Here is a 23190-nt window from a genome sequence, read left to right as displayed (position 1 = left end):
GAGAACAATTTCCTCTGTCCAGAAAATAAGAGCCACTGATAAATTATTTATTAGTTACACACTGCCCTGACAACATGGTGGACACACAAGTAGAGGAACACTCTGGGCAGAAAGTCAGACAGACAAAGATTTCTGACACATTAGATACAATAAATAAACAAAGACTGGGAATTGCATTATTTAATCTATTCATCTTATTTAAAGCAAAGAACATTTGGGGTCTTCTGATCAAGGAGAATTTAATACACATTAAAATACAATTTAATTAGCAGAGATTGAGTTTCCCCATGGATTCTGAGAACACACAATGCAATAATAAAACTACCTTTCAGCAGCAACCAGGAAGCATCACTGAAACTCTCAATCTTAGTTTAAACATTTTATGCTTTTTTCTTAGAACTGCTGCCTTACTAAGCAAATATTAGCCTTACATTACAAAAAAAAAAAAACAAAAAAACCCAAAGAACAAAAAAACCCCAAACCATACCTTTATTTTAGCTCTTTGTTGGGCCTCTACTGCCACTTTTCTCAAACCCTCCATTTCATTTTGCAATTGTTCATTCTCCTGCTGAAGTTTTAGTCTTTGTTCACTGACAAAGGAACTCTTTTCTCTTTCTGAATCCAGAGTGCTTTGCAATTTACAGATAACTTCCTGCCAACGAGATTTCTCTTCCTCAGAGCTAAAAGAGAAGGAAAGTTTGGCTGCAACTGAAGAACTCCTGAACCAGAGAATGAAAGATATAGACTGGGAGCTATCCACAAATCAGCAAAGAACTTTATTATGAAGATGGAATTGATAAAATCAATCTTAGTTTCACAGTTATGGTATCTTGATACTATGTTTGTTACTGAATAAAAGGATTTGACAAAGCCCTAACAACACACATTGAACAGTTTAAATAGTCTGAAGTGGTTACCATTGCTTTCTCTTCCTCCTTCTGTAAACATCTGTAACATCACTTACTTCATTTCCAGTTGTTTCAGTTTCTTTTCTGTCACCTGTAGACTCCGCTGAAGGTCATCCTTGGCAGCTTCTGCAAGCAAATACTTCTGATGCAGCTGCTCGAGTTTTCTACTGTCAGATTCATGTTCTCTGTGCTCCCTGTAAATCTGAAGAGTAAACTTACATATGAGTTTACTCCTCATTGCATCCTATTTTCCCATGATTTAAAATTAAACTGTATTTCTAACATTGTTGCTGCCACTTGAAAAAGAGAAAAGTTTCCAAATATCTGATCAGACATTTATTTTGTTTTCTGTCTATTGATCTGAACTGGAATATGTATCAGCATTCTTTTGGTTATGCTAAATATCTCTCTTTTACTTTTTACACTTTTCAAAGAACTTTCTTTTTCAGTTTGGTGCTGCAGCTTTAAAAGACCTTCTGGATTAAAAAAAAAAAAGCAAACAACCTTAAAGTAAATATATGAAAATCGGCAATTAAGAAAATCTACTCAAAAATAAAATAAGAAATTAAGGGCAAAATACATGAAAAATGGGAAAAAAAATCTATGTATTTTTCCTTCTGTAAAGACATCTTAAATGTGATGTAAAAATACATACAGTTGCCTTACCTTTTCAAGTTCTTCTTCCACTGCTCTCTTTTCTCTAATGGCTCGTTCAATTTGACTTTGTTTTTCTCCACATTCCTTTTCACAAAAGTAATTTTAAAATATGATTTAATAAATCAAAACAGAAATTCAGGAAGTGCTGAAGTCAATCCCCCCCCCCTCCAGTGTAAATGCAGTTCTTGCTACTGCCATAGATGCATTTGATTATATTTACCTGCTCATTATTTTCTCTACAGGATCATTCAATATACAGACCAAGACACATCAAATGAAAGCTTTTTAAAATAAATTTAATGCATAAATAGGTGCATAAGCACAGAATTCTTCTGGTCACCTGCATAATTTATTACAAGTTCCTGGTTCATTCAGAAATTGATGTCTGTGACCCACAGACTTTCTCTTAGGACACTTTCTCAGCTTTCATATCAGCTTTCCTTTGTACACACACAACTAGAGATAAGCATGGAAGGCTGAGTTTAGTGTGTCTCTGAAAGAAACAGGGATACTTAAGAAGTGCCATCACATGGGAAGTATTTTCTAGAACCCAGATCTCACTTTCAAAATGCCTGTGAACTCATCTCTGGGGACATGCAGGATGTAATGTGCTATACAGTAACAGAGGACTGTCCTACACAATTACTCATTAATCACATGCTGATTGACCTAAAATACTAAATTCTAATGGAAGTATTTGATCAGCAAAAGTCTTGAATGTTTTGCTACTGAAAATATTTTTATCAATCAACCCCATACCATCTGAAGAGCTGAAACTTCTTCTGTCAGCCGAGAAACCTGCATGTTACATTGCTTCTTTGCAGTGTCTACCTGTGACCAAAACAAACTACAAAATTAGGCCCACAAACTTTTTTCCCCTCTTGCTTTTTGACATATATATGTAGTATACAGGTGGTGCATGTATTTAAGGCATGAAAATACCTGGGATTGCAATAACTGACAGCTCTTACGAGATAAAGGTTAGAAGAAAGATTATTATCAATCCATACTACTTTAACTGAGGGGTTTTTTTAGGAGAAAAAAAACCACAAATGAAGACACCACAAGTGCCATTCACATCTTCACAGTGCAGCCTTCTCCATATCAGTGTCTGCAGAGACACCAACAATTTTGCTTCTTGTTTATAACATGTGTCTGGAGAATAAATGCTGAAGAGGATGGTGCTATCAGCATGCTGCCTTGCCACTTATATTATCCAAACTCTTGTGACAAAACTGCTTGTGATGACCATACACCAGCAGTAGCTTTTCACTCTCAGGAAAACCAAAAACATCTTCCCATTCTTTCTAAACATCTTCCACCATAACTTACTTCCTTTCTAATTCTTGCAGCTGTATTTTCTGCAAGTTGAGACATTTCATCCTGCAGTTTTTTGATCTCTTCTTCCTTTTGTTTCTCCCCAAAGAGTGCCTAGAAGAAAAATAACAAAATGAAATATGACTGATATGTCAGTGTGATACTAAGAGCACCAAGAGAAAAACACACACTGCTCAAAAGACACCTTTTTTTCCTTTTTACTTTGGAGTAGCTGGCACTGAGACTCGGTAACACTGACACTGAAAACATGTGACACTAAATGCACATTCTTGTAAATCGGAACCACACAAAGAGTTAGTGTCAGTAAATGCCTTTTTCTATTGGGACTTGGGAGATTCTGGCTGAACATGGAATTATACAGAAAAAAGCACAAGAACCCAGAGCAAAATTTCCACCTCAATCTCCTACAGAGCAAGGAGAAAACAATTTGAAACACAAAGATATGTATATTAATGTGCATGTTTTTTATTCTGTTCATTAACCGAACGCTATATTTTTTTCTTATGTTCATTGAATTTTCTTCCCAGTTTGAAAAATTCAGGATGTTTAAGCTAGAGCAGTAAATTAAGAATTGTCTGCTTTTTTTGGCTCCTTGAGCCATGTTTTCATATCAATATTTTTGGCATAAAAGTTATTCTATGATAGTTCAATCACACATTGTATATAAAAGTTTCTTTTAAGGCCCTCCACATGCCTAGGTTTCTTTGTTGATGACGCTGCACTTTCCTTGTTCTCTATGCCTTGTCTTTAACAGTTATAAATTTGTAACAGAACCTTCCTCTTTTTTCCTGACACCAGTATTTGGTAAGCAACTCTGAACTCTTGTCAAAAACTTTGGAAGATTTGTGTTTAGGTATAGTGTTATCACTTAGATGACCTTTATCCAGGCACTCAACATATGCTTTGAAGTTCATACTGTATGACAAATCTGAGTGATGAGCGGTCACATTCCAGCTTGCTCCCTGTGCATGACTAGTTTTAGCACAACAGACACAAAAGCTAGCTTGTGTATCCTAAATATCCTCATTTCTAGGAAACACCTTCATCCAATGACTTACCTGACTTTTTTGCAGGTTAGCTTCTTCCAAGAGCTGTATGCAATCTTGGACTTTTGCAACAGCATCATATGTCTCACTTTCTAGACTGGCAGACTTGGCCTGAAGCTCTCTGATCTGTTCCTCCAGGGCTACTTTTTCTGTTCTCAGCCGTTCAGCATCTTGAACAGTCACACACAATCTATGAGACAGTAGAAATTTGACAATGTGATGGCCAATTAAGACACTGATGCATTCAAACTGAGCTATTAGTAAGTCTATTCATAAATTGCCCAAATTGCATTGTTTTCTGCTTGTTTTTGGATAGAGTGTTTTGAGTTTGACGATCAATCAAGCCCTAGAAAGAAACAGAATTATAGGAGTTAACTCAGATATCTAATCTCAGAAGATCATTAGAAGAATCCCAGTGATATCCTGGGATACATCACTGAAAATGTTCTATATTAAACCAGAACAGAACAGCCCCAGAAGAAATAAAGTTTTCCTCTGTGGAGGAAACTGAATAATTGGATGTGGGCAATGAAGTTGCAGCTATAGTTTTAGAGAAAGAAAACCACTGGTAATTTCACAACAGCTCAGGAATTCTTATTGTTTAATTATGATTGTCAGTATTGGCAGACACAAAAATGGACAAGAGAGCCTCAGAGGGATCGTCAAAAACATCTCTTTGTTACTTTCTAACGTGTTTGCCACAAAACATGCAAAGACAGACAACCCCTCTATTTTAGCAGAGCCAGAGTATACATTTTGCATGCATCCTGTTACTAACACACAGTGAGATCTCTTTACCTTATTTCTAACTGTTTTATATTAGACTCCATTTGCTGCAAGCGTTTGTCAGATGCTGTTTCTCTCTCCTGGGCAGACATCCTATCTTCTTCCTGGAAAGAATGAAAGTATTATCCAGATCTGAACAAAATAAAGATATAGTCACATAAAACAAGCTAGATAACAACTTGCAGTCCATTTAATGTCAGCATTCAGAAAAAGACTGCCCCCTCAGTTGCAACAGAAATGATTCATTTCTCTAGGATACCTTTCTCTCCAATTGGCTCTGAAGTTTCTCTTTCAATGCCATCATTTCTTCAAGCTTAGCATTTGCTGCCTGCCCATCTATTTTGGCTTGCCTGTATATAAATAAACCCAGTTATTACAGGGGGGGAAAACAACAGCTCAACTAAAACTTTGTCACAATAGCTGTGAAGAGCAGAAAAATTCCACAATACTGCTCTCACAGGGCAGAAGAGGATTCCTCCTTCTCCTTATGTGGCACAGAGAGAGAGGAATACCAAATACCAAAAGTCCTGTGGAAATTACTTTATAGATTATAAGGAAGGTGTATGCATTGATTAAAGAAGGACTAGGAAATCAAAAACTTCAATGATTCAATAACTTAGTCACAGATACATAACAGAGAAGTCTTTTGCAGAATTAGATTTCACTTTTTAAAGCAATCTGACTAGGAATTAAAAGAATCATTATACACTTCTAAAGAACTTAGCTGATGTGCTTTGTAATCTGAATAGTTTTTGTGGGCTGAAGGAGAAGAGGAAAAAAAAAAAAAGAAGTTAGTGAATCATGTTAACGACTAGTGGCTCTTCATCCTCAGTAGAAAAGTCTGTTGAAAAAAGCAACCCTCTGACTCCTCTGACTTGGGAACAGAAAGATACAGAGAGCCTTCACCTGGGGTGTAACCCAATTATTCAGGCTGCATATGAGGCTAAATTTAAAAACCAATGACTGACTATCATAAAGGTAAAAGAGAGCAAACACGTATTAGATTAGCTCTTGCAAACTGCAACACCAGTAGTCATGAGAGAAGCTGGAAAATATTTCATGCTTATAACAATTAACTTCAAGAAAATATTTCTTCTAGAAATACTGATTTTGAATTAAGGGCGTACAAGTCAAGCATATTGTACCTACATGAAAATCTTAAGCAAAATATACATAACCCAAGCAATTTTACAGCAAATACTTTATTTCAGCCCAGTTAATTGGAAAAGTTGATTTGATTACAATTTCTTTAAGATGCAAAAAACTACAACAAAAACATTATTCCTAAACACAGTCTTCAGCATGGGCCCAAAACTTTTACCTTAGGCCATCTGAAACATTGCATCTTTCTCCTACAAGAAGTACTATAAATTCAGAAGGACATTACATTGACTCCTGCAAAATATTTTAGAAGTGTTGTAACACAGAATAAGAACTCAAAAGGCAGCATAAGAAGGGAAAAAGAAGAAAAACGGTCATAAAAATCAGAACACCTTAAGTATTAACAATGCATTTTAACAACCAGGTTCAGATTCACATCAAATTCAGAGATCTGCATTTTACAGATCTCTGTAAAATTATTGTTGATTTGTTTAGAATCAACAAATTGACTCTAAAGATACAGCTTTTATTCTTTACTGTAAAATATATCTTCAACCTAATCTTGGCAAGTTATCTCTGTTTAAGAGCTTTAAGATTCTGAAATGCAGATTCATGCCCTAGCTATGCCAAGTTTCTTCATTTGTGTGTTTTATCCAGGCTATACAAACATAATTTAAACCTCAATTCTCTAACACACAAGTTTTTTTTTTTTAAATCTACTTTTGCATTCCTGACTTAGTACTCTATTACCATAAATCAAGTAAAACTATGGAAAACATCCCAAAGGATTAGAATTGTCTGCACCATATGCTACATAATCCATACAGACTACGTCTTCATGTTACAGAAGCAACTCGTGAAAATATTCCAGACTTTTTGGAGAAACACTGCAGCACCTTTTAGGGCTAGACAGAGCTGCTGCCATTAACACCGGGAGTAAACCACTGTTTTTATGGGTGCAAGGACTCTATGTTCAACTTCCTCTCAGATCACCCTAATCAGTGTCTGTAACTAGAGATGAATAATGACTGAATTTCTTATTTTACTCTCAGTTCATAAATCCACTGTTGAATGAAATTAAGTTTTAATTTTAGATCAACCATCACTAGTTAAAAGAGAGAAGAGACATAGCAAACTGGCATTGAATAGACTTCAGCTGTGAACACAAATAATCATGAAATTGTGTCACAGGTATTATTTCTCCTTTCCTTTGATATACGTCAGGAATGTAATTAACACTTTTTTTACCTTCAACTTCCACAGAACCTATGGTTTAGAGCTCTTTATTGATAAGGGGTAAAAGGAAATTTTATTAAAAAAATTAAGACTTGGAAGCTTGTTTGAACATTCACATTTCAGAACTGTAATCAGTAACCCTGTAACTGGCTTTTCAGCAAACTGTATTCTAATGAAAGCCTATCTTCAGAATCAATTGTGATGTGATACTGACAATTTTTCTTCTTTTAAAGCAAAGGTCAAATGTTGCCTATTTCAGGGAAAAGCTGAACCAAACAACACTAACTGGAAATATGTTACCATAACACTAATGATGTCTAACAAACTTCAGAGACAGTTACTGAAACCATTGTAACTATGAAGATGAAATTAGCTTGCAGTACAAACAAGGCCCATGACACAGCGGCAGGTGAGGAAAAGCTATAGAAAAGATGTTAATTATTTTTTAATCTGCCTGGTTTATACCTCAGTTGTTTTCGTAGCTGCTCTAGTTCCACATCTTGTTCTGTCACAGTTTTCAGAAACTGCTGATTGGTCTGTGAAATAAAGAGGTATTTGTAACGTGTTCATTATAATATTGAAAAGGTTAAACATGTTACACATGCCTTACACTGAGATAGTAAAGATAACCACAATGGCAGGCAGCATTCAAAATGCAGAATATTCTCCTTTTCTCCCCTCTCTCCTATTAATTGCTAATGTTTTCTTGCTTTTTTAACTAAGAATTGTTTTCAGGCACTTCCTGCTTCTAAAATACCTGAGTGCTAACAGTTCATTTCAAGACCACCACAGAGTACTCAAAGTAAAAACCCCATCTTGCCCAGATCTATTATTTTGGTTTCATTAATAACAACAAAGTATCAGATGAAATGAACTCAGATAATCAATGAGATCTTTCTGAAAATTTCTGCAGTTTATCTCAGTTTTTACTACCCTAAATATTTTAACATCAGCAGTGAACACTCTTGCCTCAATACTGAATCTCATTTCCAGAGCATGCATAAATATGCTGAACAATTCCAACCTGGGCACATCTAGGAAACACAGCTGTTTTAACACAATAAAAAACATGGCTAATTAACCTGTCTCCTCACTTCGTATTTTTCAGTTTGTTAGTTCAAAAAAGGCTTGATGCTTTATCCCATGACATCCTTATGCCTTTGGTAACAGATGGTACCAAATGTCTTTTGGATAATGCAAACAAATTGATTATCTTTATCTTAAATATTGTCTTAACTCTTTTCTCTGATGTGAGGAAAGAATATTTCCGTGATAAAAACAAGAGTAGACTGTTAGGCACTGCCAGTAAACAAACACTCAAAAAAATCATACAGGAATCAAAAACAAGCTGCCCAGTCAAAAACCTCACCCCCTCCTTCACCTCAATTTTTCAACAAAAAACTATTTGACACTTTCTGTGACATTCACATTCTCTGGACAGAGAGACATAATTCTGTCTCTCAGGAGAAGCACAGAGAGAAGAGAAAACAATCTTTATCTCTGCTCCTTTGTTGTCCCCATGTGGAATTTGGTATGGAGATTGTTTACCTGAAGTGATTGCTTGATTGGATTCTGGTGAAGGTTGTTTGGGTTCAATGACCAATCGGATCCAGCTCTGTCTCAGACTCTCAGCAGAGAGTCACAGGTTTTGGTAATTAGTTAGGTAAATAAGAAGTAAGTAGGTAGAATAGTATATATCTCTTTAAATAGTATATTAATGTAATATAGTGTAGGTTTAATAAAGCAGATCATTCAGCCTTCTGATCTGGAGCCAGACATCATCATTTCTTCCTGAGTCAGGGTCTGCAGTGTTTTTTTTCCAATACACTTTCTACTAAAACTGCTTGTCAATTTTGGAAGGCCTAGGCTAAATCTTATTAACTAAGAAGTCTCAGAGTCTAAGGATGTGGATAAAGCACTGGAAGGTTATAAGAGCTCAGCAAAATGTACATAAAGGTGACAAAGACACTGAAGACAGCAGTATCAAAACAGGAATGGATAAAAATATGCCAGAGCTAACATATGCAAGAGAGCATAATATAAACAGGTTTCCTTTGTGAAGACATGTGTGAAGTACACTAGCCACATACTGCAATTCTGAGTGTAAGCTTACCTCCGAAGTGTAAAAGTAAAACCTCACATAAAATTAAAAGCTGACCTCTCAACCACATTGACCTGGTGTTTGGCGTTCAGAAATAAAGCCATCTCTGCTTCCTGGTTGCTGGAGAAGGTTGCAAATTTGAGTGACACCAGGTATGCGTGAAGGCCTTTTTGCTTTGGTTTTGTACTTTGAGGATCTATTAGGAAAAGAAATAAATTACTAGTTCACCGTTCAGAAGGTTTCACTCACCATGTGCAGTTGGCGAGTCAGCTGCTGAATGCTAGTCAGTTGATCCTAAAAAGAGAATTCAGAGCATCTTATAATAATTATAGTCAGAAAGAGCAAATAATTAGAAAGCTTCATAGTCAACTGAAAACATTTTAAAACTATACATGCAGCAGGAAATTCAGTGTGTCTTCATAGATTTCAGCTAGATTGTTTTCAGCTGTTGACCTCGTACCCCATAAAATTAGATTTACTACTGAACAATTTATCTAATTTTCCCTGGGCCACAAACTGCCTCCTTCCAAAACTCACATGCAGTTACTATGAAAACATGAAAGTACACATCTGCTTTTAAAGCATGTACTTTTTAAAGTACACTGTGCTTTTAAAGAGTCAAAAAGACTGTGATGCTACTATAAGCATTTTTGCTAAGCAAAGTAACAGACATGCACCCGTTAATTAAAAAATGCCTGTTATGGACATTTTAATTTGTTATTTGCCATACAGGATATCTCATGTCCCTAAAAAAATGCTCAGTTAAGTTCTTGAGTCTCTAAATGTGAACTCTTCTCATTCTAGGAGAACTAGCATAACTCAGAAAAGCCATCTGCAGCATGCCAGGTGCCTTCAGAGCAGAGAGAGGACTGAAGTCCCTGAGCTGAAGTATCTTCTAAATGTACTATCTAACAGTCTCAAGGCCAAGGATATGCTAGAAACCTATTCCTGCCTCTCCCTTACCTTCTACATCCAGTGCTTAATGATGTCCCCTCTCCTCCTTGCCTTCTGCCAGTTCTAATTCTACTTGATCTGACTTTTTCTATTTACTTCTGACAGCTGTTTGCTGCTCCTTGATTGAAAGCTAAACCTGAAATAAAAGTTTATTTAACTGGAGAGCTGTTTTCTCTGGGAGACAAGTAGCATTTAAGAATAAAAGGCTCTTCAGCCTTGTTCTTGTCATGGTGGCATTAAAATTTAGTTACTAATAAGAAATGGAATCTGGAAGCCCTACAACAGCTACCAATGGCTCTCTATACTCTTCTGCATGAGTATGTTATTAGTAACTGACAACACAAAAAATAATCTAATATTAGAAACAGGAGCAGAAAGCTGGAACCACACAAAGACCAGAGTCCTCTTAACTATTCCTTGAAATAATTATGAAATTTGACAGAGTACAACAGCTGCACAGACACTTATCCTCTTTCTCAGAAAAGATCACATCGCCAAGGTGAACTAAGTATCACAAAAAACCAAAAATCAGTAAAAAAATATTTCTGAGGTTAGCTGTAGCTGTGCCCACAAGTCAAGTGTGTTTGAAAATAGAGGAAATAGTAAAAGAATTTGTAGGTTCTCTCCTAGAAATACACATAGCAAAGTACATAAATGCATCAAGTTTCTATTAGTTCTTCACACACTGAGCATCTTTACATAGCTCATCAGAGCAGAACAACTTTTCTAAGCATTTCCTGAAAGACCTTCCACAGATTCAGCAGAAGAAAAATACGCTGCTAAATGCAAGCTAGCATTAGACAAAGACTAGTAAATTTTTTCACCTGTTTACTTCTTTCCTGAATAACAGCAGGAAATGGTGACTACTTTTCCAGCTATTTGAACACAGAAGAACAGATAACAAAAAACTTTCACCTCAGAATTCAGAAATCTTAAGCAACTTTTTCAGATGTTTTACTGTCCTGAAGATTTCCGACCATGAAATTCAAACACAGAATTATTTATATGCACATGCATATTTTGTGTATGTGTATATATATATATATATATATATATATAGGTATATGAAAACAAAAAAAGAACAACAATAAATGAAAATTACATTCTGCTTTTTCCTTTCAGCTATGAGAATGTGTGTTTTAGTCAGGCGCTCCTGGTACTGCTGCTGAAGTCGGTCGTGCTCTTGTGACAACGTCTGCCAGCGCTCAACTGCTTGATCTTTTTCCTAATTTACAGAACAATATTCTGTTACAGCACATTTGTCTTCATCTGTCATTGTCTAAAAGGACAGGTCTTAACGTCTATTTTGAAGAAATGCCATTACCTATACTTTTCTCTGCATATATATTTTTTAAATTTAAATTCAAGTGCAGAAAAACAGGTGCTTGAAAGTTCAAATTCCACTTCCAGTTTTTTGCTTTTTTTTTTTTGAAGAACTCAAACTTTCACAGGTCTTTAAGGCAGGCCTGTAGTATAGATACTATTCAAGTACCAAAATTCAATTGATATGCTGTAATAAACTGAACAAAATTCGCTTGTGTTTTTACATTTAGATACTATTTTCTACATCCCACACTTCCCTCCTCATATCACATTACAATAGTTTGGATTAAAATGACAAGCTACTACAAAAAGCTTGAATTGAACAAAATATTTCATGGAGTTGCTGATCATGAATTTGACATAGAGATCAAGTCAACTTGGTAAAATTACTGACAAAAATTAATATTGAAAAATTATTTTATTAATCTAGGAAAGACGTTCTTCAATCTTTGAGTTCAAGAGGGGCTCAAAACAGCCTCAAGGAACTCTGAGCAAATGATTTCTGAATGAAGAAATAAAACAACCTCCCCCAATCTGCCAAAGCACAACAAGAGAAATAAAACAATAGAAATGTTGTATCTCACACACTTGCTTTGCCAGCCGTAGTTCTTCTTGAAGGGTTCTCACTGTGCCTTCATCTGCAGGAATATCAGTTTCCAGATGCACAAAAGGAAGAGCCTCCAGTTGCTTCTCAAGAGCCTCTTTCAACTCTGCATGCAGCCTGAAATTCAAAGAACTAAGTTCAGCAAGGTATTTTTTTAAAAGGGATTATTTTAACAATTGAAATATACTGTGCCTTCCACCTGTACATACTCCTTCCTTCCAAGTCAAATTTATATCTATTAAATTATGATCTATAAACAAAATGGACAGTTTGAAATAGTTTCACATCTAGTTCTTAGTGACATGGTAAAATCTCCTATACCTGGTGTTGTTATCTATACCAAGTACTTCAAGACTCTAACATTAGGATCCTGAATTTACTTAGTAGAAGATTTCAAGGTCCTAGGAAAAAAAAGCTTTTTAATGTTTAGAAATCATTTGAAACAGTAGTAGCAACATGGCAGTGCAATTATTTACCTTTCATTTTCCTTGGTGACTTCTTCCAGTTTTAGCTTCATCTCACCCATTTGTGCCTGACACAAAGACATTCACAAGTAAGCACTCATTTAAATTACACAAATTCTGTTAATACTGTCACCCTGTATTTCTGTCTGACACTGTAAAAGATAGTCAATTTAATCCAGCATAATACAGTAAATGAAAGTCAATTGCTTTTTCAGGGCAAGTCACAGGATGCCACTCGAATTTAATGGCTGCCAAGTCCTGTTACACCTCAGCATTTGGAAGTTATTATGGCCATTAAACTTAACCTTTTGAAATTCTTATGGCTCTTACAGATTGATTTTTAATTAACACATTTTTTAGGGGTAGAGTGAATAACTTATCTTTTATGCTGCAAGCATTTGATGAAAGCTTAGGAATTAAATGAGGAGAAGCTCAAGTTATATGAACCAAACTGGCTATTTTGTTTCCTAGTGCAAGGAAGCCATAGTGCTTCTGTTGCCTCCTGAAACTGATCAGGCTGCAAGACTATTTGCAAAATCCTTATGATGGACAGATCAAATAAATTAAGTGCATTAAACCAAAAGCAGTGTGTAACTTCTGCATGATGATCACAAGCAAAAAGTGCTTTCTGTATGCCATGTTTTAATATCACTTATGTTTTCAGTCATATGAAAAGAAGATGGATCCCTTCCACCTCAACCCCAGGATTACACTGCTGCAATTTGGACAATCTCCCAACCTTTTCACAGAAGCTCTCCGTTCATCCCCTTGAGGCAGCCTGCAGTCCAGCAGCTTTGTGAAGCGTGAAAAAAACTAGTGCCCAATATATTCGCACCCCTAAAAGAAGATCCAGTCTGAAATGTAGGGAATGCCCATACCTGATAAAGCTGCAGCTGTTCTCTCATTTCCTCCACCTGCTTTCCATACCCTGTGATTAGAGCTGACAAGCTAAGAAGTTGAAAAACACGATCAGAATGAGCTTTGGAAATGCTGAAATGCTCTGATAATTAACTAGCTTTAAAGAATTCTTAATCTAGAGGCCAGAATAGAGCAGTCACTTTTCTTGAGTTCCAAGCTTGACATTCCCCAGAATCAAATGAACAAATTTAATCACTAGTTTTAAAAATTATCAGTAACAGCAAGGGTCCTACATAACAGAAATAGAACATCTAATGGGACATAATAAATTACTATTAATACAATATAAATATTTTTAATCGATTCACACAGAATCCCAAATATTACAAGACTAAACTTCATTGCTGCTTTCACATACAATAGTAAAGTGGCGTATAAGACAATGCGTAACACTGTACTTCTACACTTTCTCCCTCCTAATATTTTCATAACTGATAGCAATTCTCTGAAGATTCTATATTAAAAGCTAATAAGAAAAGCTAGATTATTTTTGTAAAAGGAAATTACAGTGATCATGAAACCATTTACTGATAGACAACTCTTAATGAAGAGTGTAAAAAAAAATTTTAAAACATCCTCCAATCTCAACAGACAGCAGTTACCTGTGTTACCTAGATCAGTGCAATCTTACCAGAACTTTTGTTTATTCTCTTGAAACTTTGACTAGAAATTCCTTCATTCATCTCTCATCCTTTATTTTACAGCTTGTGGAAGTAAAGTCAGTAATTTAATTTACTGAATAAACACAATACCACCTAAAAACAACTATTACAGTAATACTTCTACAGACACATGTATACAAGACCAAGTTCACCTGGATATTTACACTCCTGTGAGCACAGGACAATTTCCTTCAAAAACACTGCAGTCTTCCCACTTATCACTTGGAATCAGTTACCTTTGGTCCATCATCCTGGATCCTGATTTGCCATCACCACCAAGGGCATGTTCCTGCAACGCAATAGTGATTTACTCATTAGTAATTGCACATAAATGTATGTGGTTTAAAACTTTTATATGAAACCCAAAACTGTACTCTGTACACAACATGCCACAGAATCACTTTCACGTTTATGTTCAGAAACCCTCAAATGTTAGCCCAATATGAAAAAATAATGATTTTTTTTTTTTCCTGGACACGCTCTGATCTAAAGCATAATTACATCTGAGGGAAAATCAACACAATTTTAAAAGAACAATCATGGGTTTGTCTAAGTGCTTGGCTCATTTCCATGCATCTCAGCATCAGGAAAGCACTGAAGCCCTAGCTTCTGCACAAGCTTTCAGACAGGCTTATGGTACCCAGCACAAAAAGCTACCTCAACAGGAGACCAATCTCTTAGGAAAGGGAAGGCTATAAAAGTGAAAAAGTGCAATGAATTAGAAATCAAGTGCTCTTTCAGGGATAAAACTTTCAGAAATTCACTATAAATACCCTAATTCAGTGTTAGGGCAGGTTTTTTCCGCTGTTGCTGCTTTGTACGATGGACCGACCCAAAACAGGGCCAGACAACACTCAAGTGAGCTGTACTCCATATTTGGAAAGTTGTTTATCACAAAACATAATCAAAAAAAAATCTTGCTACTTCCATCCCTGAGTTCACATACCTGCTCAGCAGTAATTCTCAGAACCTCACTGGTTTCACAGTGTCCAAGTGCCATTTTTAGCCTCTGATCTGAAAAACACCATGTTTGAGAATCATGGCTATAACAGGCCTCTATCTACATAAACGGGACTGGCAGTCAGAAATATATTTAAGAATATAAGGCTTTGAGGGCAAAAAAAAAAGCTTCTAAAATTCTTCTATTTAGCACAACTGTTTAAAAATATCCAGGACTTGAAAAAACCTAACCGTAATAGTAATAATGAGTTCCATTCCTGTCACATTCAGTTTTCTTTAAGAATTATTTTTGTTCTGTTTTGTAACAATCTGAGTAACACTTTTGTAACTGCAATGGGTAACAAAGAGGAAAAAAAAAGTGGGGAATGCAATGGCTATATTTTGATTTAAACAACTTCTTGCCTGTTTTTCTTGATACACATCCCATTGTCTTTTACTAGTTCTCAACTTCTACAGGAAGATATGGGAAAAAGACAGTGGGGATAGGAAGGAGGTAACAGCAAAGGAATGCCAGGAAACAGGAAAGCTGCTGCCCTTACAAGCCAAAGGATGTAAATGTGAGATGCCAAAGTTGCAAAAAGGGAGAGATTTTATACATTACTGATTGAAGGTCACTTTCAACAGTAAAGCATTAAATACATTCTGAAAAAAGTTCAACGTGTATCACAAAAGTACGTAATGAACAGAGGATTATTATTTGTAGGTCTGGCTACTAATATTTCAAAAAGAATTCAGGTAAAACTCAACCTTCTTTAAAGTTACATATTTAACACAACAAACACACTACAACATTCTCTACTGCTTAGAAAATCTCTTTTCAGATGTACTATACATATTCAGTGTTTTAGAACTTTAATTTCACATTCATGAAGCAAGAGAAACATTAATTCATGTACCAGGCTCAGAGTAGGCCAAAAACAACTTAGGGCTCAGCTGGCATAGAAGCCAACTTCAAATCTTGTCCTGTGAAAATATATAAATATTTTTTTTTTAAAAAGGATTAAACTCTTTGATAGGAAAGGGAATTCACCATTTCACAGTGAATTTAATCCGAGTTCTACTTAGATTCTAAAGATTTACAAAATAAGCTACAGGCAAAAGAAATACATATGAAAAGGCAACATTCCAGTATTTGAAAAAAACATAATTTTTTCACATCACAGAATAATAAATACTCTTGCAAAGCACAAGAAACATACAGATTTTCTGTGCTATCTCAGACAGAAACTTTTCTGCTACTGAAATCCTTGGAATCAAAAGCTGGTCTTTCACTTTTGGCACCACACGGAACTTGGTACCCAATGAAAGTCTGAGGTTTGAGTGATGGAGCTGCAAACGCTGCATGCACCGTGTCCTGCTGCTGCGCTGCCAAGTTCTCCTGCAGCACTAATTAGGGACAGTGACATTCCCAGGGACAAAGCGCCTACCCCATCTCCAACTTAGAGGAAAAGAAACTCAGCAGAAGCAAATTTGTTTGGCCAGTTATTTTGTTGGTGAGTAATTGAGATGTACTCTGATTAAGTCATGTTAAGTCCTATTAAACCCAGCAAGTAACACATAATTAAAAATACCGATTTTACTCCGTAAAGCAAATTTCATTAATAACTGGAAAGAGAGCTTTCAAGTGAAACTAAAGCGTAAGGAACGCCGTGGTTTCATAACTAAAGAGCCATTCATACAAAAACGCACGTGTTTTTTGCCATCAGCCTCATTAGCAGCTTTTAATTGCTCGTGTTTAGCTAACGAAAAGCATGCTGTTCCTCACTGGGAAAGCTACGGAACACAAACCTTCACTGCTACCGAATATAAACCCTCACTACCAACACTCACCGGGCCGTGCCTCGTTCCCGCCTTTCCCAAAGCAAACGCCACGAAGCCCCGGGGGGGAAAGCCTCTTGTGCGGCTGGAGGGGAGGGGAGGGAAGGAAAGGAAAGCCAGACCCGTGCCGGAGGAGCGGAGGCGGCAGGAGCGCGGCGGCTCCGGGACGGGACGCGCTCCCCTCACCCGCCGGTGCCCCGGGGCGGGGGCAGCGGGGAGAGCCGCCCCTCCGCTCCCTCCCCAGAGCCCGATGCCAGCACCGCGGCTTGGCCAGGACGCAGCCCCGGTGCCTGCGCAGCCACGGCCGGCCCAGAGCCCCGCGGAGGCGCCTCACAACCGCCGAGGGCCGGGGCGGGCCCGGCCGCTCCCCCCGGCCCGCCCGCAGCACCGCCCCCGTCACGTGGGGAGCGGACGTGGCGCGGCGCTGGGGCGGGAGCAGCGCCTTGTTGCACTTTCCTTGGGGGCAGCGGGTTAAGGAGAGGCGCTTAAACTTCCCTTCGGGAAAACAGACAGGTTGTGGCCGCAGGAGCAGAGCGGGGAAGCGGGAGCGGCGCGGAGCCCTGTGGGAGGTGCTGCCCGTCGGAGGCTGTAGGCGGCGGGGATCGGCCACTTCTCCCGGGGAACCAGCGGCGGGAGGAGAGGACACAGCCCGGGGCCGCATCTGGGGACGGCCAGGCTGGACTTTAGGAGTAATTTCTTTGTAGAAGGGGTGATTCGACTTTGGAACGAGCTGCCCACCGTCCCTGGAGGTGTTTAAGGAAAGGCCGATTTGCAGTGACTGTAAATGAAAGCTCTAGCTAGTTGCTGCATTTCCTTGTGTCTCAAACATTAAACTTTTCCTCTCAGTCTGTTTTTCTGATGTTACCAAATCCTCTAAATTCATGTAGTAGAGACTGTTTTGTTTATCTGTCCGCTTGATAAATGTTTCTGGTGGTTTTGGAAGGTATTTATGTAGATGTATGTTTGAAAAGCCTTAAGCTTTTGTAAGACTTCAGAGTCATTTGTAACCCTGCGGGTATAAACACTATGAGAAACATCATTTACATAACTGTTTATTTAGTTTTTTACAAAGCTAGTTTGTTTCAGTTCTGACGTCTGTAAACATGATTTGGTAATTGACTTTGTACCAACGTGTGTTTTTTTTGTTTTTTGTCTTTTTTTCCTGGGCAACCAAACGGCAGTTCATGCGCAGATGGAATCTGAGATCTTCTTGGACAGACCTTTCCTTTTTCAGTTGTGCAGTATCTGAAGATGGAATTTCGAATTAAACACACGTGGGATGGTTTGCCTGTGAGCCATGAGCCGGTTACGATTGGGCTGAGGCCGAATAATGCAGGACTGCTGATGGAAGTTCGTGCTCCTTTCTTTAATGACCCTCCAGCACCACCCGGAGAGCCAGGGAAACCTTTTGATGGACTGTGGGACTATGAGGGTAAGTGTAACTCTTCTCCTACAAATATATCTGATTTCTGTAGACACTGATGTTCCTCTGTATTTGATATGCCTGGTCTTTTTTTTTTAAGAGACTTTTTAATCTGTGATAGTTGTTTTTTTAAGGAAACCCCCAAAACTGGAGTTCAGTGATCTGGGTTGTTTTCAATAATTTTGAAGTTGACGTCCTGATCCTGTCAATAGTATATGCACTCAAACTTAGTTTTTGGGTTACTGATACAACTTGTGAAGTATCAGAGGCATGTGAACATCAAAATAATTTTGTGGCATATATATTTAAATGCCCTTGTGGAGGGAGAAGTGAAACCCTAAAGACAGGTTCTACTTGTACTTTAAGAAGTTAAGTGTTTTAATCATTTTTCCAAAGTTCCTTTGAGGAAGAGGAAGGTGTGAAACACAGAAATTACACCTCATGAAGTTCAATTCAAAATTGTAGCCAAATGAAATGGGGAAAACTCTCATACTAGTGCTGGGTATTTTCTCCTTTCCTGTCACTTTTACTCATTGCTTTGAGTAATGCAAGAATTGAATATTTCTAGCAGTTCCTTACTTCCTGATTATTGAGCTATTCTCATTCAAGGTCTACTAAAATGCTATTAACACCTCTTTGGTGTTATTATAATAAATATGCTTAAGTAAAAGTAAATAAAAGTATCAGTCGTATCATAATTCTAACTAAAGTTTTCTACTAATGTTGCTGTGAGAAGCACCATTGTAATTTTATATGAGAAACACCATTGTAGTTCTACTTTGTGTTCCTGAAATGTGATTCACGTGTCATATGCAGCTTTCAAGTACACCTGGGAGTACAAGTACATCCCCTGTCCAAAATATCCCTCTACAGCGAAGAACCATTGAAGAGCTAAATGCTTTCTTATGATTTCTGAGATTTAACAGTTATAGTTATGGGGTGTGTGCCCTGCTCTGAATGTATGATCCTCTTATTTTCCTGCTGCATCAAAGTCAGTGTTTTCAAAACTGAAATTGGTAAAGCTAATAAAGTCAGTACAGTACTTTATAAAGCTCTTTGTCATCATAGCAATTAAAATAAGAGCTCCTGAAGTTGGAATTGTGGCACAATATTTTGAATATTTGGGTAATAGTTACTGTGTATGTGTCAGTAGCAAGTCAGGCTCTGGCATGGCACAGGTCAAAACCCATGAAAATTAAGTTGTATTAATGGGATATGAAGATCTCAGGATATTACAGAATAGTTAATATAAAATACTGACAGCTTGGGGGTTTTTTGTTTGGTTTTTTTGTTTGTTTTTTTTCAGTGGTAGAAGCATTCTTTCTGAGTGACAGAACTGAGCAGTATTTAGAAGTTGAGCTTTGTCCGTAAGTACAGCACTGAAAAGGACCCAAAAGTTAACTTACACTTGCAATTGTAATGCTTGTGAGACACATGTATGAGGGGGACTAGACACAGAAATTGTGTCAGTATGGGGAATGCACATATTTGTGGTTGTATAATGCACTAACAGCTTGACATAATTGTAGGAAAACTCTGATTCTTTGACAGCCATGGGCAGTACTTACTGCTGCTGCTAGCTGGCAGAAGAAAAGCATGGAAAGTAAGTGGTCAAGTACATTCATAATGACTTCTATTTACCTACTTTCTGATCAGAAGATGGCCAATACCTCTTTTTTTTTTTTTTTTTTTTTTTTTTTTCCCCTCTCCTTTAGCAGGAAGAACTTCCTTTGGAGTTTGAGGTGACCAGAATGAAAACCAAATGGGAGGGTAAAGCTCTTCTTCCTTGGAGTTACTTTCCACCATGCACTGACAAGTTCAATGCATTTGCAATTCATGGCTCGGGAGAAGAGAGAAAATATGAAGCACTTTATCCTGTGCCTCCACACCAACTGCAGGAAGGACAGGAACCAGATTTGTAAGCATAAAATGAGCTCTTCTGTAAAATGGTTGCACTATTGTTGGAATGCTGAAAAAAGCTGATCTGGTTTTTGGATTGAGTGCTCCTAGTATTTTTATTCTAGTGCTTAGCTCACGGTCCATGGTGCTGTACTTTGTATAAAGCATTGTAATTAGTGCTTGGTTTGCATGCTAGGTGCATAGAAAATTGTACATTTTGTACCACTGATATCTGCTTTTATCACCTTCCTCATCTAAATCATGGGTAGGTTGTTCTACTTTTCCTTCTTGACTTCACCTCCTCTTGAAGTGCCATTTAGTGGTAATTTCACCAGGTACGTTTTCTGTAAATCTCTTCTGCTCCTCCCCTACTGTCCTAAAAGCTTTCTCCTCTACAGATGGTTCCATGCTATGGAAAAAATTGAAAAGGCAGACTAAATGAAAAAAAAAATCATTAAAGGATACCCAGTATCAATAGAAAAAACAGACAATTTGGATCTTTAAATTGTGCTTTGGGCCTGTTTATTTTCTTTGCCTGTGAGGCTGAGATGATCTGGTAAAACCTGTTACTCCTGGGCATTTTGTATAAATGAACCAGCTCTAGAAGACACACTATAGCTCTTAAAAAACTTGTCACACAACATACAGTCATGGTGAGGTAGGGTAAATTTTAGATAAATTACCCTTTATTCACTTTATTTAAGAAAAAATTACTTTCTGCAACTGTATATTTTAAAAAATTCTGAGCTATTGCTAATAAAACACATCAGTGTTCTGTGGCAAATGGATGTTTTTATTTCTCTGTATTGAATTGGAGAATGGCTGTAATACCTTTTAAGAAGGAATTCTTTCTATAGTAAGAAATAATTACTGTCAAAATAAACACCTTGTCTTTTTCAGCTGTTGGTAGCAGATAAAATGATGTGGAGAAACTGTTCCTTGCTGATTTCATTACTCTCAGTTTGTCTTTGCTCTTACAGGTAACTACAAAAGTTAGGACTTTGTTTATTTCTCTTTTGTTTGCAGTCACCGTTTGGAATTTTTCAAAGACTTGAACCTGAAAGAACTAACAGGAGAAGACTGGAAGCAGCCTGAATCAGATATATGGAAATCTCTCACTAAGTGAATGGATTGAGGCATAAATTTTTATAATGTTGAAGCTGGCTGGAGTTGTGTGGAAACAACTTCCTCATTCTGAGCAGAGGATATAGATTCCAGATTAGCAAGGTTTTCCTTGTCACCGAAATAATGAATTAGTCTGAAAATCAACTGCAAAATGCGAACTGCATATGGATCTGTTGATTCTAAATGTATGAATGGCTTGGAGTTTTTCATCTGTGCAAGAGATGAATCTGCTGCTACCAGTGAAGGAAGAAAAATGTGCTGAAATTGCAGCTGTGCTTTTGAGAGAGCTCTGAAGTCTGACAAGGCCAATACCTGGATTGAATCTTTTGACTTTCTATAGTTGCTGCATTTCTGCTGTATTTTTGCTGCTGCTCGTTTGTTTGTTGACTGCTGAATGAGATCCTTATGTGCCTAGATTTTTTGCTTACAATCAGGAGGAAGAATGTAGCTATCATTGATTTTGGAAGCTCAGTACTTGCCCTGCAAGAGGCATCACTGCCCTTTCCTGTATGTTCCTGTGCCTGAAGTTTTCCCTTACTTAATGCCAAAGGGGGAACTACTTCTGTCTCACAGACCTCTCTGTGGAGTTCCTAATGGTGTTTGGGTGCAGAGGATAGATTTACAAAAGGTTTTATGTATTTCAGGTGAAGTTTCTGGGACAAATCATGCTTAGTAAAATCTTTTGGTATAGTTGTATTCCAATGGGTTTTTTCTAAGATTTGTCACATCACTTTAAGAATTAATCTGAGATGTCTGAGGATTTTTTTTCCATGCCAATGAGGGCTGGAGGTACTCTAGGTGTATGTTTTCTGTGTTTGAGCATGAGTAATTTTAACAATAGTGACTATTCTTAGGTGGCAACATCCAATCTGTAAACCCTCACAAGATGTACAAATCATATGTTTCTTTTTTTTGTCTAGCTTAGAAGTTGCTGCTTGATTCTGGCTGCTGATTTACTCTTATATAAATTAGCTTAAAATAGTATGCAGTAATAAACACATTCTGATGGTCCTATTTGCTTTGCTGTCTTTCAGCTTAACTCGAGCTGCAAGTTCTGCCTGAGAAGCAAAGAAGGTGGGAATATCCCACCTTTGTGAAGAACATCTTGGCGTGGTTCATATCTGAGATAGCATACTCATAGTGTTTGTTTAGCTCTTTGTGCTTCCAGTTTTATAGAACTGTGCTTTCAAATTTGAAGATATTAGGCTTTTTCTGTGGCAGACTTTGGCATGTCAGTGCACTCAGCCATCCAATTGCTTTTGCTCTGTTTCAATAAGACAATATAGGTTCCTTGCTGTAAAGTGCCATCTGTTGAAAACTGTAAGTATTGTACATTCAGTTGTTTGGCTTCTTTTCTACCTTCTATCCATGTACAGTTTTCTAAAGAATGACATCGGTCTGAAATATTGAGTAATTCAATAGATGTTGAATAAAGTATCCTCTAGACACTGACGTCTCAAAGCTGCTTTGCAAATTTGTCAAAACCAAAATGCTATTTTGCAAAACTTCTAGGCTTTTTTAAAAATAGTTTGTCAAAAAACTGTGTGCAAAGATTCAAAACAGGTGTACTGCTTTTTTCACAAAGGTTGTTTTCATATGAGGAATGATACTTTTTATGTAAAGGAACAATAAATAAAATCTTTTATTCATATCTTGTTCTTATATTCATCTCTTTCTACTTCAAACTGATTGCTTCAGATTTGACTCTGGATGCAAATGATGAACTTGGAGGGAAATAGATTATTTTCCCTAAATAAGTAATTTAAAGTAAAACCATTGTCTTTGCAGTACGAAATGCAAATGCTAGGTGCTCCAGAAAATGGAAATTACGTTTGCACTCCCAAAGACCTTGTTCTTTATGCTTCTT

The 23190-nt window shown here is 37.2% G+C and overlaps 2 protein-coding genes across 12 annotated transcripts in view; one reads left to right on the top strand and one right to left on the bottom strand.

Annotated features, from left to right (window-relative positions):
- The window catches only part of SCLT1 (sodium channel and clathrin linker 1), a 29744-nt gene extending 12520 nt beyond the window's left edge, over nt 1–17224 (bottom strand). Inside the window, exons 1-17 of one of the 4 annotated variants that reach the window (XM_053976781.1) lie at nt 16889–17224; nt 15045–15112; nt 14335–14387; nt 13397–13466; nt 12531–12586; nt 12039–12171; nt 11230–11352; nt 9423–9467; nt 7538–7608; nt 4995–5085; nt 4748–4839; nt 3962–4139; nt 2898–2996; nt 2325–2396; nt 1575–1649; nt 965–1110; nt 488–680 (exon numbers count right to left, since the gene is read on the bottom strand). In XM_053976781.1, coding sequence (XP_053832756.1) covers nt 488–680; nt 965–1110; nt 1575–1649; nt 2325–2396; nt 2898–2996; nt 3962–4139; nt 4748–4839; nt 4995–5085; nt 7538–7608; nt 9423–9467; nt 11230–11352; nt 12039–12171; nt 12531–12586; nt 13397–13466; nt 14335–14387; nt 15045–15098 — 1551 coding nt within the window. In that variant the 5' untranslated portion in view covers nt 15099–15112; nt 16889–17224. The remainder of the gene's footprint in view (nt 1–487; nt 681–964; nt 1111–1574; nt 1650–2324; nt 2397–2897; nt 2997–3961; nt 4140–4747; nt 4840–4994; nt 5086–7537; nt 7609–9422; nt 9468–11229; nt 11353–12038; nt 12172–12530; nt 12587–13396; nt 13467–14334; nt 14388–15044; nt 15113–16888) is intronic. The other 3 variants (XM_053976782.1, XM_053976783.1, XM_053976784.1) reach the window with 3 other exon arrangements.
- Nucleotides 17225–17291: 67 nt separating this feature from the next.
- Nucleotides 17292–22974, top strand: C4H4orf33 (chromosome 4 C4orf33 homolog). Of its 8 annotated transcripts, none has more exons than XR_008436913.1 (6): nt 17292–18308; nt 19606–19666; nt 19851–19902; nt 20015–20217; nt 21225–21830; nt 22358–22974. XR_008436913.1 is itself a non-coding variant. In XM_053976484.1 (6 exons), the coding sequence occupies exons 2-6, from the start codon at nt 18128–18130 to the stop codon at nt 20634–20636; spliced, it is 666 nt and encodes a 221-aa protein (XP_053832459.1). In that variant the 5' UTR covers nt 17292–17625; nt 18058–18127; the 3' UTR covers nt 20637–21080. The 8 variants fall into 8 exon arrangements, 6 of the variants coding, with proteins under 6 accessions (XP_053832459.1, XP_053832458.1, XP_053832462.1 ...); XR_008436914.1 differs by lacking the exon at nt 21225–21830 and adding an exon at nt 21099–21178; XM_053976484.1 differs by lacking the exons at nt 21225–21830; nt 22358–22974 and adding an exon at nt 20468–21080 and having other exon boundaries at nt 17292–17625; nt 18058–18308.
- Nucleotides 22975–23190: the final 216 nt, after the last annotated feature.

The sequence above is a fragment of the Vidua macroura genome, chromosome 4 (genome assembly GCF_024509145.1).
Source record: "Vidua macroura isolate BioBank_ID:100142 chromosome 4, ASM2450914v1, whole genome shotgun sequence".
Classification (NCBI taxonomy): Eukaryota; Metazoa; Chordata; class Aves; order Passeriformes; family Viduidae; genus Vidua; species Vidua macroura.
This window is presented reverse-complemented; position numbering and strand designations above follow the sequence as displayed.